The sequence below is a fragment of the Camelina sativa genome, chromosome 5 (assembly GCF_000633955.1).
Source record: "Camelina sativa cultivar DH55 chromosome 5, Cs, whole genome shotgun sequence".
NCBI classification, from domain to species: domain Eukaryota; kingdom Viridiplantae; phylum Streptophyta; class Magnoliopsida; order Brassicales; family Brassicaceae; genus Camelina; species Camelina sativa.
Genome location: NC_025689.1, coordinates 5537940 through 5558432, shown reverse-complemented (window position 1 = coordinate 5558432; position 20493 = coordinate 5537940). Strand labels below are relative to the sequence as shown.

The 20493-nt window shown below is 30.7% G+C and overlaps 1 protein-coding gene across 2 annotated transcripts in view; it reads left to right on the top strand.

The window, feature by feature from the left end:
- Positions 19169 to 20493, top strand: part of LOC104785664 (auxin transporter protein 1) — a 4798-nt gene continuing 3473 nt past the window's right edge. The window contains exons 1-4 of one of the 2 annotated variants that reach the window (XM_010510923.2): positions 19169 to 19484; positions 19760 to 19969; positions 20058 to 20243; positions 20358 to 20470. In XM_010510923.2, coding sequence (XP_010509225.1) covers positions 19793 to 19969; positions 20058 to 20243; positions 20358 to 20470 — 476 coding nt within the window. In that variant the 5' untranslated portion in view covers positions 19169 to 19484; positions 19760 to 19792. The remainder of the gene's footprint in view (positions 19485 to 19759; positions 19970 to 20057; positions 20244 to 20357; positions 20471 to 20493) is intronic. The other variant, XM_010510922.2, reaches the window with a different exon arrangement.

Here is a 20493-nt window from a genome sequence, read left to right as displayed (position 1 = left end):
TCATACAATTTTTTTAAAAGCTTATTATCTCTGGAGTGGTATCATGTTCATTTCTGTAGTATGTGTAGTTTGAAAAATCTATTGCAAGTTACATGGTGCAGTATTAATATTAGATATTCATATATATGATGTGACTGGTAATTTTTTTTTTTTTTTAAAGTAACATCTTCTAAACGGATAGCATGAAAAAAAACCACCCAATGAATGATATCTACTTCTTAAAATATATATGTTACTATCAAAATGAACAGAGAAGGACCATTATGTTGATTTTTGTCTTCCTTTTGCTGGTTATGGAACTTCAAATTCAGGTTCGAAAAAGGATCATTAATTGGAGAAAGACTTTATGAAAAATTATTGTTTTGTTAGTTTAGATCGTCGGGCTATAGTCTACACGTTTAGATGAACGGTAAACTAATGAGACTTTTGTTTAACACTTATCTTGAAGTTGTTTGTCTGACCCGTTGAAAATATGGTTGCTTAGGCTCAAAGATCAGTTAATTTCCGGATATAACATACACCAGTTAGAAGAATATAGATGCTTTTCACAAGCGTATACTCAAGTGAAAAAGATATAGAGAAAGAGAGAACTCGAGATTAGCTAAGTGCATAGTTGAAGACTACTTTTACATGTGGTAACTAATTTAAAGAAAAATCATGTGCGGACTGCTAAAAGTTGGATTCTATTCATCCGCTATAAATGACATATCATCGGTTGCGCAATACGATTAAAACATATATATATATATATATATAATTAAAAATCTTGGCAAGGGATTCTTTTGGCAATGTTGAGACAAACCTTATGCTTAGTCCAACCGATGAACTTTTCAAACTATTTTTTGGCAATTGATTATAATTAGCATGACTAAAATATAGTTTTTATAGAGAGTTCAATACAATTTCTAATAAACGTGATCCTTTCCATAAAACACTAAGCAACGCTTATTCATTTTCATGACATTAATCTTTTTACTAATCAATTAATCATCTTTATTGCAGTCACTGATTGAGACCAGTGATCTTGGATCATGTACTTCTCAAATCATTATAAGATTCAAGATATTGGTTAAACTTTGATATGGATAATGAAACGTTGGACTTTTTAGAAATCGCCCACAATTTCGTCTCATCCCCATTAGTGGTTAGTAGTTGGTACATCACTGGAAAAAAAAAAAGGCTATGTTGCAGCCTGTAAATTGCATCAATATATATATATATATATATATATATATATTAATTTGAATTGCTAAGAAGCTGATGTGAATAGTTTAATTAAGAAGTCTCAAATAACTCTTTTTATTTAGAACTTTAGAAGTAGATAAGAAGTCGCAAATAACTCATTTTATTAGTAGTTGATATGAGTAGAATGAGTTATAACTTAAAAGTAATAAAATTAAGTTAATCTTATTACTTTGTAGAATAAAAGAAATAAATTAGGAAAGTAAATATTACTTTAAATTAAGTCATATTACTGTATCGAACAGGAAAGTAAATATTAGTGCTAATTTATTTCTTTTATTCTACAACTTAATCTTATTACTTTAAGTTATAAGTCATAAAAATAAAATAAAAAGAATATGCCTTATAACTTAAGTAATAAAATTAAGTTGTAGAATAAAAGAAATAAATTAGCACTAATATTTACTTTCCTATTCGATACAGATATATATATATATTAATATTATGAAATTCATTATAATCACTTAGTGGTGTGTGGTGTTTAGATTCTATAGTTTTTCTTGTTGACAAGGTCACGTGATTGATAGATAACAATGCATTTTTTCCCCAAAAAAAGTAGAAGATGATAACAATGCCTAATGTTGTGACTGACATGAGAAAGCGAGTATTATCTACCATATTTCAAGTTGTATGTGGTCTCTTCACGTCACCGGTTAAAAACATTAACCTCTATGAAAACTAGTGAAATAATAATCAAGGGTTACTTGCAAAGATATATAGAATTTTTTTATTTTTTTGGAATTGTAAATTCACGATTTCATCTTTTAAGAAATTACTGTCCAACTTTTGAAGGAACTAATCAGTTTCTCAGTGAAAGCGAAATAAACCCATCAAAAGGAAAAAAAATGAGAAATTTTGAGTAAACTTGCAAGTTGGAAAATAAAGACTTCCAACTGATTTCTTAAAACCTTGTATGCGTTTTTCTGAACACATTGAATCTTTTTTTCAGAAATGAGTTTCATATTAGTTTTTAGCAATCTATACCTGTTTCCGGAAACTTGATGCTGCTAACAAATTTTCACCAAAACGTGATAAACAATTTTTGCATCCAAAAAAACTAGGAGAAGTACTACTTTGTTAGATAATTAGCAAGTTTAATATTTGAAGACATTAAGAAACTCAAAAGATTATAGGATCGAATTCCCCTTTATATATTAATTAATCATGGACAAAAAGGCATAGCTAATCTCTAGAAATTGTGGATATTTGATATTATACTATGGCTTGAAAACGTGTTTGGAAGAAGTCTCCAAACTAAAATCAAACACGTGCGTGTAATATTTCTATATATGGTATCGGTCGAGGGTGAACTTGAAATAGACGGTGGGTAACAATCGTTATCAAAATCTGTTACATGCATGTGAGTTTTTCAACCACAAACTGTGACAGATTTGCCGTTTTAAGATACTGTAATAACTAATAAGTGATTGATTATATTTGTAAACGTCGTCTTCGAAATATTATCCGATTCGATTGTAAATAACATATTCAGGTTCAAAAAATATATATACAAAATAACTATATAACTAAAGGTCATACGCTAAGATGCTTGCATAAAACACACGTTATATTACATAAATAAAATCTTCAAGACCTTTGGACCAGCAAGCAGTCGACACTCACCATCATCTAACGCGTTATCATTATCATTACATATCACTATATCAGTCGAACTTGTTCTAGTAAAGTCTTCTAGGAATGCTAGCTACGCCAAACATATATGTGAAACACACATCTCATCTCATGTGGAAGATCAACAAGTGGTCGACTTATATCCAACCTCATAAATTCATGATTTGATAACTCAAAAATGTCAAACTCTATGAATAATACTAGACCAAGATTCCTGAAGATAAAACAAGAATAAAAACTCGCATGTTGTTCAAAAAAAAAAGTATAAAAACTCACTAAAGTTCATACATCAAATAATTTATCTGCTAGTCCCTTTGCTCGAAACGAATACATCAGCCTCTCAATAATTTGAATGCATATTTCGTGGAAAAGGTTTATTTACTCTTCGCCAGACAATTTCCCAACAATTTCGAAAATAGTAGAATAAAGATGAATGGAAGGAAGATGATATAATCTGTTCCACTCATTCCTTTTAGATATAGTAGAACAATATTTTCTTTTAAATTTGTTCACACTTCGAAAAAATTTCCTCTACCGGAATGGATGTTACACATGTGGAATTACATATGTTTTCATCGTATATTATAAAATATCCAAACTATGCATTTTTAGACTACCTCTATTATACAATGAGGCTTCATTTTTTGTCTCTTCGGAATGTATTTGATATATGCATTTTATTCCTCTTGTCTATTTTTTTGTCGATCGTCATGTCACCTGTCTTCAGTTTGACAATTTCGCAAAACAAAAAATAAAATCAATTCCAAACTGTGACCACTGACCACTGTACACCTATTAGTAAATTTCAGTTTGACAATTTAACAAACAGAAAATTTCCCAACAAAATTGTACACCTATTAGTCCAACAGTTTTTTGTAGCCTACTTTCCAAAAAATTCGCATATTGGTAAAGAATTATTTATGAATTTGCTATTTTTTGTGACATTTATGGATTTGCTAATTTTTGTAAATTTTAGGGATTTGTCATTTAAATTTTTTTAAAAAATATGATTAAATATGTGTTTTATTCGTTATGTTTGATTTTAATATAGGTTCTATTTGTTTTTTGGATTTAGTATTTATTATAAAAATATTAACAAAAGATCATAGATATAAATATTTTTTAGTGTTCAAAATAGCATATCCACAAAATCTTAGTAAAAATAGCATACCCATAAAATTTGTCTCGGAAAATGGCATGTTACGTAAGAATCCCTATTGGTAAAATCGTTTTAGCTAGAAAATACATTGCAAAGTCATATAATCTCTAATAGAAAATGTTTTCTGATGATGAAGGAAAACATAAGAAAAGCTTTCTCGAAACGTATAGAAAGGAAAAATTAGATTTCAAGACTCATGTATATTTTATTATTTTCCGTTTTATCAGTAGTATGCTCAATACCTAAATTAAGTGATACCACGTGCCACGAGGGACATATTGATGTGGCCTCCATGTAATTACCAACTCATAGGCATTATTAAGTAGCTTGCATTTACTCTCACCTTTAAATTGTGTATATACGATTTTCTGAAACCTTGACTTATTTCTACTTTAAAAGAGATGAAAATAAACCTAAACCGCATTATCTTTTCTGTCAAAAACCAAAGAAACTTTTTTTTTTTCAAATAAAATTTTTTTTTCTTTATGAAGATATCCTTATAGCATACCAAAATGGTTATAAACAAAAAACATTTTTTTAAAAAAGCATAGTAAATAAAATGAGGAGGGAAAAATATTGTTTGCGGTAGGAACTAGGAACCCACATCAGTCATCACCCAAATGTTTTTGTTCATCAGAAATATGTTTTTGTATATATATATATATCTCTCTCTAATTTCTTAGATTGTTTGATGAATTTAGTATTTGATAATTAGACGTGCTTAGTAAAAATAAAAATATTTTGATCAAATGTAAGAAGAAAAGGTCTTACCTCCTTTAAATTTGTCCCACCTAATTGATCTAAATGCTTTGACAGCTCCGTCAAGCCATAATTCTCAATCATGCCTTGGTCATATACCGAACTCTCTGTTTTTTTCTCATTGGCTTCCCCAAAAAAATCAGGATCAATATTTAACATGTTCGGCGTAGTGACGTTTAGCAACCACTTTCAACGACATAAGTACGTACGTAGATGTTGACGGTCGCAAACCGAAACGGTGGTAAGAAGAAAAAAAAAACAAAAGGGTTGATCGAAGTTAAACTCAAATGCAAATGACACGCACGAACGAGTTCCCCAAACTATGGTATCCCGACAGAATCTTTTCATGTAGCTTCATTATGAGCACTTTGACTTAACAACGAGTTTACGTTACAAATTCTGGAGAGGAAAAAAAAACGGAGCAAAAATGAAGAATTAAGAGTTAAAGCATTTTTCTAGGTAACATATCTGCTGAGTATTTACGAATATGAACATTCTTATAGTTCTAACATTTCTATGTGAAATAACATCTTATGTAATCATCCATTTATGTGCTTAATTAGTTCGTTCCTTATACCCTACATAATTCTAATCAAATTGTACTATACCAATGAAAAACAAAACCTCCGCTGAATCATGTGCAAAACCCAATTTATTACATACTTTCTAACCATAATGTTTCTTTTAGTGAGTCTACCGGTGCAGTTCATGTATTCGGCATCTATTGTAGACAAAGAGTAATTACATGCTTTAAACTCTGGATCCAATCAATGATAGTAGGTTTGACATTTGTGATAACTATAATATAGTAATTGTTTTGTACTTTGGCTTTCTTCTTGTTGTTGTTGTCAACAACTTTATAATTAAAACGATTCAGAAAATTCAAATCAGAGGTATAACGAAACTTGGTTTTTATACCTGCTGAATTATGAAGCTTTTCGAACGGCTAGGATAGACTAAGTTTAGTCTGGTCTTTGGATTTGTGGGCTTTACAGTAATTGGGCTTGCGTTGTCATGTACGAACCTTTTTATTGTGAGAGGTTGGGCCGAGAGATCGTTTTCTTTTCGGAGGATAATTCTTATCTTTATTATTATTTTCGTGTAAAATTGAATTAATAATGTGTGCTATTATACGGTCACCAATTTGTAACGGATCATTTACATTATTCAATCTATTGCTAGTGGGACTTGGATATATGCCCGGTTGTTAAACAATGACAAATTTTAGTAATGAAAGTGAAAATGACCTACAGTTCATTGCCATGAACATATTTGGTCTATTACAACAATCCATCACTATATCAAAGATTGGTGCAATATAGTTAAATTTAGTCAGTTTTTTTTTTAGTGTTTATATGGCTACAGGTGCCCTTCAATTTTATTTAGAAAAAAAGAAAGAAAGAAATGTCTATAAGGAATTGTTTTAAGCTCTTTTGATGAAATTTGATAAAATAATAATCAGAGGAAATAAAAAGTTAGCAAGTAAAGTAGGCGAAAGGGAAAATTCAAAAAGACTATTTAAGCCGGAAGCTCAGGCTATTATCTTTTCCATTCAATGTCTGCCACCTCCTGTCTAATCCAATCCACTCGTGCAATTTAAGTAGGAAATATAAAGACATCAAAATCTAAGATATTGTAAACAGAATCGAATGGAAGACAAACAAAAATCAATCAAGAAAGTGGAAAATGGCACTCTCTATTTTTTAATCATTTAGACAAAATATATTTTTCTCGTTTATTGTTAAATGTTTATCGTAAGGAATCGGAGCAGGTGTAAATAACATTCCAAAGAAGTCTCTAATGTAAAAAAAAAAAAATGAAAGTTAGTAAATTACGTGACATACTGACATGTGTCAAAAATAGAAATCTTTAGGAATTGTCCGGATTATTGTAAACATTATTTTAAGTAAGTTTTTGTTTGCTTTTCTATTGTTCGAATCCATTTTTGGAAGTAAAAAAAAAAAGGCTAAAAAACTGAACATCAATAAAGAAAATTTTACCAAACTGGTAAATGTTACCAGCTTTCTAATCAGAATGAGATCATCACATCGTTGGTTGATAAGTCAAAACACTGGAGCCGGAATGAATGTACATACATGCATGAATACATGATACATATCAGTCACATATGCATGTTGTAGTATACTAATAAATTAGCTCTGCCACGTGCCTTTTGTTTGTTTTTGAGATATTGACTCTCCCATTGTTCTCTGACGTTCGATCTTTTTCCCAAAATGTTTTGCTTCAGTTCTTCTGCAGGTCGTTAAAGTCCGTTCACGAAGTCTCGAAGACAACCGTTAACAATGACATAATCGCCCCTTGGCTTTTAACCAAGCGACCTAGAGATGAAATGGAATACAATGGGGGCATAAGGTAATTTCTAACATCAAATCATTTGTTTGTGTTACGATCGTATGGGTCCTCAAGAGTTACTTGTGTTTTTAGTGGGGTTGATTTGGGATAACGTCAAACATATAGATTCCAAAGAAAAGATAAGGTATAAATTCTTACAAAAAAAAATATATATATAAAAAATCTAACAGATACAAGTGTAACTGGATAACTTTACTTAGCAAAACCAGAATATACATAAATGTATTTATAGAAACATCTATGAAACTAAAAAATACCATGAAAATTTTTGTTATCATTCAACTTGTAAGTAGTTTCTATGACTACGGAGAACTACTTGAGAGTAGTATGTTTTCACTTTTGATAAAATTGTTAATTTAATTTCGATCTAAAAATTTTGTAGAAATTTATCAACTTAATATTTTTCTCAAAGCTTCCCAGACAATCATGAAAAGGGGCTAAGAATTATTAGTACTAAAACTTTGAACATATGTGGAGTTATAAGTAGTCCCCACTCACCTACCACTCTAAAAGATGAAAGGGCACAATTTATTCTCGACGAGAGCTCTTTTCTTAATTTCAACTTCTTTTTGGTGATAATTTGTTTTAATTTCAACTTCATAATAGTATTATTTTGCTGTTAACATCCGTCAACCCTACAAAGTTAACATTACACAAAACACCACTTTTGTATTAATGGTCCTTCTTTTCTTATCCCTTTGTAATGGATCTTTAACAAACCAAAAATAGCTTTCCGTTCATTTTATTTTATTCTCATAACTTTAGAAAAGGAAACCCAGCCTGTGATTAGGTTTATTTCTTTTTCTCTGAATATACGCTTCAATAACGTTAGACTTTTATAAGTACTACTAAGCAAAATTAGGAGAAAAATTAAGACTAGGCTTTTTGTTTTGAATTCTAGCGTGTGTGTGTGTGTAAATAATATAAATGATTTTTCTTTTGTGTGAGGTGGATAGGAATTTATTAGAAAACGAAAGGTGGTGGCCTGATGCTCACATGAATCCAACTAATAATTCAAAAGGGTCTTCGTGACCCATTGAAATTCTTCTCTATCTTTTCTTTAAGAACCATTGAAATTTTTACACAAGAAAGCAGGTGTATCTTTTTTTCTTTACTTCTTGTTTTGTAATAAGACTTTCATTATAGCTGTTTTGATTAATAAAAAAACCGTTCATAGAACGGCACATTTATCACGGGTTTGCGGAAATTTCTTATCAAATAATATGCTCACTCCTATAATTTAATCGGGCGCTTCAGCTAAATTATCACACCTAACTATAATCGAATACTTCATCGAAATATATGAAAATCCGACGTAAATTTGTAAAACTGTATTAACTTTCATATCTAAACACTAACACGGTAACACGGTTCTACACTCTCTAAACATAACGAAATTAAGAAACGTAAGTTAAATGCCTATGCGGTGATGTCTTACCCCTTCATCAATGTATGAAAGGTATACCTCACTTTGTTTCATGTCGAGTTCATTAACTCATATTACGAACGCCTAATTTTTCAACTATATAATGTCCTTCATTTAGTTGGTCTGTACCATTTTTATGGATTAATGAACGAAAAGATTCAAAAAGAATTCCTCTAATTCCTTTCCTTCTGCCATATAACAGATCGATCTATAACTTTTTTTTTCCCCAAGTGGAACGTAACACAGAATATTGATTGAACACAGAATTATCTACGGTATGTATAAAGAGGAGTGGAGAGTAAACAAGATTTCCACTTATTTACTTTAACAAAGAAAAAAAAAAAGTTTTCCACTCATTTATTTTGTTTGGCTACATGTAATGAATTGTGTAGTCGAGCGACGAATTGAATCCAGACATATCTCACGTGGTGTTGTATCGGGAAAGTTAGGCATCTGACATTAATAACACAAAATTATGTATTTTATGAATCTGCTAGCTGCAGCACTGTGTCTGAATTGTAGTCTGATCTGTGGGCATTAATTTATGCAGTTCGATTCTTCTTTATTCTTATGGTAAGATATTTGTGAATGATGATGATTCTTCATTCATTTCATTCGCATTGGTTTTTATTTAATTGCAAGATCGCGTTTTAAAATAAGTGTGTGAATTACAGTTAAAATAAAATAAAAAGGATTATGTACTTTTTAGTATTCTCAGGGTCAACAAACTCAAAAGTTGAAACTACGCGACCTGAAAAACTCAAAAGAGTGAAAAAAAAGTCAAAGATGGAGTTCAAAATCTTACAAATACGAGAAAAAAAAAAAAAAAAATAAGAACCACATTTAATGAATACTTCAATGATCACTTGTTCTTATATCTCCAGCACGGAAGCTTTACGAATGTTTCCCTTTATGTTCAACCAGTAATTATTACTACAGAACTTAGCATTAAACATAAAAACTACTACTCGAAGAAACTAACACAATGTTATTTGTAACAGAGGAGATCGGTAAAAGATGAGAACATGGGTAAAATAAAACGATGAAAAAAGATGTTCAAACGAAAACTGATTTTTTTATTGTTTGTAATGTACTTGACGTTGAAGCACATAATCTTTTTCTTGTTAATGTTTTTGTTTTTGTGCAAATCGCAATTGTTAATAAGACGAGATTTTAACGTTTTTTCATGATCATTAATTCCATCAACATAATATAATTATGTCGAAACATTATTTCACCTTTCCATAATTTTGCAGTCAAAACCAGACTTACATTATAGTCTCTTCTAACATGAACCGACATTACATATCATTAATCATTTTCTTCCAGTAATTTCACTTTATTGTAAATGACAAGTTTTTCTTATGAAACAAATTTTAATTTAGAAATTGAGGCGTTACGAAAGATTCACAATTTTCCGGTTGAATTTATTTAAATAATTATTGAAGTTACAAATAAGAATATTTTGTAGTAGTACTTTAAATTTATTCTAGATTAAAATTTCCAAAACTTCTGTTTTAAGGGAGGCCGAAAAGTGAAGGTGAGATTAAAGTTGTAGCATGTAAGGTACAATAATCACAAATGCTTCATGCTTGGTCTAAAGATATTATCATGCAGACTCATGATTTTAGTTACCGCATTAGTTTCATGTTAATGTAGTGCACCATGGAGCCCCTTTGAACTAAACATGTTTCTGAATCATCATCCATCTTTCAACATATCAGACAGTCTAATCCGATTCTTCACCTGATTTAGACACATTTTTGTTAAAAAGATTTATTTTCTTAAGAAATTTGTCAACTAGATTTGTATTTGACGGTACATTGGAAATAGCTTTCCAAAGTCAACTTTGTATTTGACGGTTAATATTTGTTGTTGGACGACGGTTTTGACATTGTGAACTTATTCGTATTGTTGACCTGGTACTTTGATAAATTTAATCGAGTACACATATATGTCTGGACCTATACAGTGGCTTAATCGCTTTGGTTGTGAAATTTTGGGTTTAAAATTGGGTCGTCGGAAGTGTGAAAACGCTCTCGTTTGTTGTGTCAAGAGAGAAACGAGATGGAGCACATAGGGAACGTTACGCCGGCGACGCAATTTCAGCCGCAGCCGACTATGGTGGATGTGGTTCATTAATCTTAAGGGTTTACCGATATGGAGTATTAAAAACATTTATTGCCATCTAATTTGGAATCTTGATGAGTGAAAATTACCTCTCCTTCGTCTGTTGACTTTTTATTTAAGTAGTAAAAATATGTTGACTTCTTTGTTTTTAGTATTTTTTAATCCTCGTGTAGTGTAGTGTACATATATTTATTTTAATATTATGGTACTATTTATGGCAATGTCTTTTTCATTTCTAATCTCGAACAGTTTCATGTATTAATCGAATTATTGTTTTTATTTTTTAAATGTGTACTAATTACGTCATGCTAGTGTCACTTTCGCACCTAGTATATTTTGATTTTGGACAGTAACTACAAGTAGAAAAATCTCCTAGGGATTTAGCGAATCACTTTTTCATTCCACTAGTTCTCTATCATTTTACGAGTTTCTGTCTAGCTCTAGCTAACAACGAAAAAAATACGGTGTTATAAATATTTAATTAATAGTAATATATTTCTTAGTTGTAAAACTGATTTTTATTTTAAAATAGAAAATTCATCATTTTAAAATTAAGGGAATAGATTCTAAAAATAACTATGACGAAGGAGATTAGTTTTAAATATAAATCAGCTATAAAAATTGAAAAAAATGACTGTAAAAGTCTTATGTTTTTGACTGGTATGTTATATTTTTTCTTATGATCTCATTGCATAAAAGATTTTTTTAATGATAAAGAGTAGCCTTTATTCTTTTGATTATTATTATTTTTGGGTCAAATTCTGTTGATATAATATAATTTAAGAAATTAAAAATTGAATATATTAACATCCATTAATCTATCTACATATGGAAATCATGCTGCAGATCTAATGAATTCGTTAGTCATCAACTAGATTAGAGCATTGGTCAAAGAATGTTAAAAGTAAAATCCTTGGGGAATTTTAGGAAATCATTGTAAGTTTTTTAATGTGTCATGTTATAGGTGTGCCATGGAGAATCTACGATAGATTCAAAAGTTTTGTTGACTACTCATAATCATATAGTTCAAACAAAATATTCATTAGAACCACTCAAAAAGCCAATTCAATAATAAAGCAAGAGAAAAATGATAAGATGTTTGTTTCTTGGTGTCGTTTCAGATAAATAACATGCACAAGAAAACAATTTTTCCAAACTAAAATGATTTTTCTTGCTCTTCCTTGTCGACAAACTACTTTATTTTTGGAATGGCATAGAGTTACAAGTCTGAATATATATATATATATATATATATATATCTCATTTTCTTACTTTTAATGAAATCTATGAAATTTAATGGTTTCATTAAATATCATAAAAAAAAACTAGTATATGCGTTAGATAACAAAAAAGCTAAAAAAAACTTGTACCTTTGTATGATTAGTAGTCTTTACAAAAATTTGGCCATCTTCACAGAAAAAAAAAAGGAAGAAGAGAGAATTGGCCAACAAAGCTGTAGTGGAATCTATTAAGGATTCGTATGACAATAAAATATTGGACAGAGATGATGTGTCGACCCATACCAAAAAAAAGAAAAGATATTTCTCACTTCTAATGTTCTAATTTTTTTTAAAAAAACTCAATCAAACTAATTGAAAGAAGTGAAGTTGCCGACCGATTTCTGTAAAAAATCATCATATTAAAAATTGTAAATGAGCTGAAATATGTTCTGTTTAGAACAAAAAAAACTAGATCTACTAGTAATGGCACATCATATCTTTGATGATTTACTTATTAAAACACAGTAGAGACTATTCAATACACTTTTTTTTTTAAGTGCGATGTTTTTAAATTTTAAACAAAAATCACTTTAGAAAAAACAAATACAAATAAGAAAAGTTTTATCTAAGCACATGGAATCATAAGTAAAAATTGGTTGACACAAAATTAAGAATAAAAAAAAATGAAAAAAATGGAAAGGCCGCAAAAGGGTAGGGTCAAGTGAAGGGAGCAGAAGGGAACAAGGTCCGAAGTTTGATCCCCGTTGGAAAGACCATCCTCTGCTCTCCATATCCTTCTCCTCATCATTACTTCTCCCACTCCTATATCTCTCTTTCTCATTTCCCACACACACCTTGCGTAATTATTTACTATAATATCTCTCCATCATACCCCAAATAAAATAGTAACCCAAATTTTAATACTAAAAGACTTTTTGTAGTTACTATGCAACTCAATGTGTACTATACTCTGGTGCAGTACCAGCATATGCAGCAACTAAAAAAATACCGTTTCCTTTTTATGAATAGAATAAGAGTTCTATGTTGCATTACATAGTTATGTATTGTTGAACTCTGGTCGTCTATTCGTCTAGTTCTCGTGGGGAATACGATATAGCTCGTTCCTGCTATGTTTGTGAGGTGGAACATAACGAGCCGACAATAACTGAAACATTCATTCGGTCTTAGATTGGTGGTAAACACATCAATTGTTAAAATCAGTGAACTCATTGGCCCGAGGGTCTTTTATTGGTTTCAAGTTTCAACGAACATGTGTCTGTGTCTAATTTTTCCATACCACTTGTTTTCATTGTTTCTTAGCAGACTATTAGGAAGTTCACGAAAACCTTCTTACACCTGATTTATAATGACGTTCAGAAAGTGTGGTATATATCATTACTAGAAATGAACCGGATTGTTTCATATGACTATATCATTGGATTATACATGTTAGATCGTAGATCGATGTATAATAGTAAAATACTATATTATTAAAAAAATTAACTATTATATATATCTGAGATAAAATCTGTAAAATTTATAGAATTTTCTTCTATAAAAAAAAACGTAACGATACGTTTTATAAAATAAATGGAATTTTGTTCATTAGAAAGGGGTAGTTTCCAAAATTTGCCACAATTTATAGTTATGTTGGGCCGTGAAGGCAACACGCACCAATCCCACAAACCCCGGGTCGTGAGAGACATACGTAGCTGCTTTTAATTTTTAAATTAATTAGTTATTTTTTTTCTTGTATGTTTAAAAAATCAACCAACGGAGTCAGGAAAATAAGATAATATGGATCATGGATGGTAAAACAAACATGCGAAAGTTACTATTTACAGACTACAATGATGTGGTACACTGGTGCATCAGTGCATGTCTTTTAATCGCAAATGAAAGGCTCTTTCAATGAAATGTTTTTTCAACTACTTTGGATGTTGTTTGCTTTTGCAACTACTGAGGAGAGGTGCTTCTTGAATATGCAGATATGCGAAAACCTTACGCATGAGAGATGTAATCCAAATCCGACATTTACATGTCACAAGTTGAATGGCTAATTTAATGAACAAAATTTACCGCCAACATTTCTATATCAGTCAAAACTATATTCTAAAAAATTAAAAAAAAAAAAAAAACTGTTAGTCATAAAAAAAAGATAATCATTTATAACTTATAAGATTTGAAAATATATCTCTTAACAATTGTTGGGACAAAAATCTGAAATAGAATAATAAATGTGTTTTTGTTTTACAAGACAAAAATAGATACGGTCCGAAATGCTCGAGTTTATAAAATTACATATGTATATATGCTTTGTGTTGATAGTATTTAAGCCATCGCCTGATTATATTTGTTTTTTTTTTTACGATCACCTGATTATATTTGTTTATTGGTCCCCGATTTTGTATCTGTGCAAATATATGACTTGAAAGAGACATCTACTGAGCGGATATGAAAAGTCAAAGTTGATGTTTGCGCATATCATTTAGGGCCTGACTGGTTCAAACGCTGCGGTTGCGGTTGCGGTTGCGGGAGATTGCGGAAGCGGGCGATTGCGGTTTTAAGCGTTATTAAGCGTTTTGAACGACTGGTTTAGCGGTTTAAAATTGGTGCGTTTGCGGGAGGTTTACGACTGGTTGACCAGCGGGTGCAATAGCGGTTGGAACATAATAAATGTGATATATAATTATATAAATGTTTTAAAATATCAAAAACTTTATTAAACTTGATTTATAATTAAAATTCATTAAAAATACTAAAATAATTATTAAAAAAGAAATAAATTTCATAATGAAATACTTATTACTTTATGCATTTGGATTTTTACCAAAACTTTAATCAAGTAATTTGATAAATGACTAAAACATATGTTTTAGATCGTAGATCTTCTTTCTTAAATCTCACACACTCAATAAGTTTTGTGGGGCAGTATTTGCATCGGTAGTAATGATCAAATGAGAGTTGAGAAGAGTCACTCGTGATTTGTTTTTATTTTTCACAAATAATCTTATTTTCTTAAATTTCTGATGAAACGTTATATTTATTTAGATTTTTTTGAACTTATGTGCGATGTGCCATTAAATTTACATCAAGTTTTCTGGGTTATTGTTAATTGAAATATTATTTTCTTCCAATTATTTATTTTTTTAATATTTTTAATCTTATCCGTACTTCATTTTCTCTCATCCTTAATGAATAAAATAGTTAGGTAAAAAATATATATAAAATATATTTCATTATCATTGATTTGTTTCAAATTTTTTCTAAAAAAAAAAAAAAAATTTGAAACGCAAACGCCCGCAACCGCAAACGCTTGCGGGAACCAGCTTTTGGAATTCAACGGTTGGGAGCGATTGGGAGCGACTGGGAGCGATTGGGAGCGATTTGTGTGATTGGCCCCAAACGCTAGCAACCGCCCGCAAACGCAAACGCAGCGTTTGCGGGAGCTAGCGGGAGAACCAGTCAAGCTCTTAATCACACAACTCGGCCTACTGAATAAGGATTTGGCTACCTCTTAATGACCAGAGTATACGATAACGTGAACTCGCGTATTTTGTACTATTAACTAAGACCCAAGCCACACTAAATAAGGGATTTGGCAGATCTGACTTGTAATAATTTTGCTATAACATATACTAATATAAGATCGATTTTTATTGAATATTTTTGTAGTTATTAAACACTGCAAATAATTATTTAGTGTTGGTGGCGATGTGGCTCCACCATTTGAGCTTTTATTGTGTAGTCTTCCCCATGTGACCAACGATACGAGTATAGTGTTTATACAACCAAAATATTAGTTATTATATATTCATAATTTGAAAGGCATCTCACTAACCAAATTTAAGGATTTTATAGAATTAAACACGATTAAAGATTCCCGAGATATGTTTACATGAGAAATGGACCCAATCGATTTGATAGCTACGTTGTCAAAAGGATTAATATACAGTTGATGTAAATATAGTACGATTAGATACTTCAAATCTTGAAAAAAAAAAAAAAGAAATCGAAGGAAAACAAAATCTTATGTTAACGATCATAAATTATTCAACAAGACAATACACTAAAATGGCGGTGATAGCCTATGACGCACCATTTAGTAAGGAAAATTGTTTGGTTTTTTTGTACTTCATTATAACATAAGTCATTACACGTTATTCACAAAATTATAAGTTATACCTCTTTTTTGTTTTTGTAGATTATCCTGAGGGTGTTACAAATTAAATTACAACATAAGTCATTACACGTTATTCACAAAATGAATAACAAATTGTGAGAAATCGTCAAAAAGAGGTACCCATAGTCCATAGAAAGTGAAAGATAAAAATGTGAACAAAAAAATGGAAACTATTTGACCTGAAAACATTAAAATAAAAATGTAGGAGAAAAAGGAATGGACCTACTAGCCGATATAGGAGGAGGCTCAATGGCAAAAAACGTTCGATAAAAGAAAAAAAAGGCATCTTTATAAATGATGAAACGGCGGCGTGTGGGGGCGCAGGTGTTCATAGTGCGCATGTTTCTTTTCTTTTGCAAAAAAGCCAGTTAAGCGTGTGAGTGACTTCGTGGAGGGTCTGTTTCTGGCTTAGCTTCGCTTGGCTCATCATTTAGGCTCTGAGTTTTGACTCTCTTGGTTCATAGATTCTCGAGTGTTTTGGTTTCGGCTCCCAAGCCAAGAGCTCTTGGGTTCAGACTTTTAAATTTTCAACATGTTAATTTTTTTTTTCTCAATACTGTTCCACCTGATTATTGCTATCAAATCGATGATGGAGTGTGCAAATCTATAATAATTTTGATAAGATAGAAAAGAAAAATTCTGAGTGCAATGAAACAAAATAATTTTCGACGTTTATGCATGCGTGATCAGAATTGTGCATATACATATACAGAACTAGAATAATAAAATCATTATTAGTTTTTTATACAGAAATAAAATTTAAGATTAAATTTCTCGATTAAACCATATCATTTAATCTGAAGTTCATTTTTGGCTTAATTATTGAACCCTAGCTAGAGTGATATTTATCAAAACATTTCTAACGTTCTTATAATTAATCATTGTATATAATGACTGCTTCACAAACTTATAATTTGAGTAGGAAAAAATTGATTTCCATAATTCATCTAAAATCTGCCTTTTATATTGATTATTGCCATGTTTTATTTATACTCTTTATAAACAATTATTTTGTAATTTAGTTTTAAGTATATAATATCAAACATATCAAAAGTATAAAATATTTTGTAAATAGTTTCTCTTAACTACAAAATGGAGTGATGGACATATTGTGGAAGTGGTAGACAATATGAAGTAGTTCATATTTTACCGTTCAATACTTTTTTTTTTGTCGACCAATCTTATGTTCAATAATAAGATTTTTCTATTTTGGAATAGAAATAGAGAGACTTATTAAAGGTTCTAATAAATAAATAAATAAATGAAGTTTCAGTGCTTGGAAATCCAAGTTTTATATTTTTCATCAACTAGTGAAAATTATAAAAACAACAAATTTATTGCGTGAAACAAAAGCAAAAACAAGCAACTCGTTGGGTAAAATGAAATCTGCAGTTTCTGCACCAAATTAAAGAAGACCTGCAACATTGCCGCCTTTACATAAATACACACACTAGATACATAGGCTCTGTATCTCTTTTGGTAAACGATATTTGTATAAAATATTATCCAAGTTGATAAAATTTCATGGATACACAGAGTTGTTTTTAGTTTTCGGAAGTTTCAATAAATAGTCAAATTTTCGATGTTTACGTAATAATTAAACCGTTTCTTAGATAGAATATGATTTTACGATAACGTAGCCGATATTTTAGTATTATCGGGCTATATATTTAGAGATTATGGCTAGTGAGAAGTGAGAATTCTGAGAGAAGTTAAGCAGATGAACATATTCATACTACGTGCGAATTCGTACAATGCACATCCGTTTATTTTTATTTTAATGATAAATTAAACAACATCATATTATATAAGTATGGCCGATTTTCTTTAACAAAACAAATGTAAAAACTCATAACAATATCTTAAAACTCATATAGATTAGTATCTACCTACCCTTGACCTTACGAATATAGTATCCTAAAATTTATAACACATGTATCACGGAATGGCATTGTAGAGTAAAGATAAACAAAATTACTATTTCATCTAACTATTTGATTTTCATATGTATATATATATATATATATATATATTGGGAAATTGGCAAAACTAACTAAGAAAAAAACTATATATTTATACATATTCGTTAAATTAAACTTATTGTAAATATATTTTATTTTTACCATTTTGAATCAAACTAGTATCTAGAAAACAGGTTATGGATTAGTCACAGATACGATTGTAAAAAAATTTGAAAGTAATTATTTATTTACATTGTGAGAACTATATAAATGTTCAAATATTTCTACATGATTGGTGATATAATAGTTGTCAAACATGAAAAGAGAAGATTTCAAGTTTCATCGTGATTCTACTCAAACTCTAATGTGTAAGCAGTAATAAGTACTAAATTAATTTAGTGGTTGATCATACAATTAGACCTAAATTTGTATTACTTCTGGTAACATGATTACGTTTTTATTCTTAAAAACTGATGGTGCGAATTGTAAGCCATGCAGATTATTATTGATTTGTCCATGGTAGTTTATTTGGTACGATGTTAAACTTTAGTAGTATATCTAGATATAGAGCTGTTGTTGAAAAAGAAAATAGAGAGAGATACCTAAATCTAGAATATGTTGTCTATAAAAAAAAAAGAGTCAATAACTCGTCAAAACTTTAATGTGTTGCATTATATTTCCTTTTTTTCAAATAATGACACAAGTTATGATTTTAGTAGTTGATAGTAATATGTATCTCTACTTTTTTTTTGTTTTACAATATTAGACGATATTATTGTATTCTGAACCCATATGGAGTATTTTTTTTTTTGTTTTTGGGTGTGGTCGAACCCGGAAATTCTGGATGTCAATAGTCAGATTAATAATTAAATGCGGAAACGTAAAAAAAAGGTGTTAGATGCTACCGTTACCTAAAACAAAAGTGAAGTTAATAATGGTGTGATTTTACAGCAGCTGTTTTTAATCTCTTTATTTTTATTTTTTAATAAAAAAGAACAAATGAAGTAAGAAGTAAAAAAAAAGGAGAAAAAAAGAGAGAAGAGATATGGTAATATAAAAAGGAGAGGGGGGGGTGAAGCCCGAAGCATCTTATAGTATTTTTAGTAGCTTCATTCCCTTCTTTTGCTCAGATCAAAGTCTTCTCTCCCTCTCTCTCTCTCTCTCTCTCTCTCTCTCTCTATCTCTCTCCTCTGCACATTTCTTGGTTCTCTCTTCTTCTTCTTATGCTCTGTTTTCTTTAAAAGACAGAAGAGAGAGAGAGACAACTGAGTGTAACAGAGTACTTAAAAGAAGAACCGAGTTAGAGGAACTTAAAAGGGACAAAAAAACCAAGTTTTGGTTCTTTCTTGCTTCTGATTCCTTCTTCTCACCTTCTTCTCCTCCTCCTAAAGAGAAAAACGTAAGTCACTCACTCTCTCTCTCTCTGTCTTTATTACTCTGTCTTTTACCAACTAAAGAAGAGAAAGAAAAAAAAACGTGAACAAACAAGAATTTAACACTCTGCTTTGTAACCGTCAATTTTTAGTTTCTTGAAATTATTTTCAAATTTCAAGTATAAGAGATCTCTCACTCTCTCTCTCTCTCTCACTCTGCAAGCTCTGTTTTGATCGTCTCTGTTTTAGTTTAGCTACTAACGTAATTGATTCGCCTCTCTGTTTTTTTGTTCCTTCTCAGATCTAGAAGAAGCCAAACAAAGAGAAAAAAAGAATGTCGGAAGGAGTAGAAGCAATAGTAGCGAATGACAACGGAACAGATCAGATAAACGGAAACAGAACAGGAAAAGATAACGAAGAACACGACGGTTCAGGCAGTTCTGCCCTAAGCAATTTCCTGTGGCACGGTGGTTCTGTTTGGGACGCTTGGTTCAGCTGCGCATCTAACCAGGTAAAATTCCCCTTAATCACAAAAAGATTCAAAAATTTCGTATTGAAAGTGAAAGATCTGATGAATATTTTGATGATGGTTATTAAAGGTGGCGCAAGTGCTACTGACGTTACCGTACTCGTTCAGTCAATTAGGGATGTTGTCGGGAATAGTACTTCAGATCTTCTATGGTTTACTCGGAAGCTGGACTGCTTATCTCATCAGTGTTCTCTACGTCGAGTACAGAGCTCGTAAGGAAAAAGAAGGCAAAAGCTTCAAAAACCACGTCATTCAGGTCCCCCCACATAAATCCTCTCTCTCTCTCTCTCTCTCTCTCTAATCAAAATCACTAATCATAATCAAACTATCTCACTAATCTTTTACAAATATTATTATTATTACTTAACAGTGGTTTGAAGTACTCGATGGATTACTTGGTACCTACTGGAAAGCAGCAGGACTCGCATTTAATTGCACTTTCCTCTTGTTCGGATCTGTTATCCAACTCATTGCTTGTGCCAGGTCTCACTACTTTCTTAATCTCT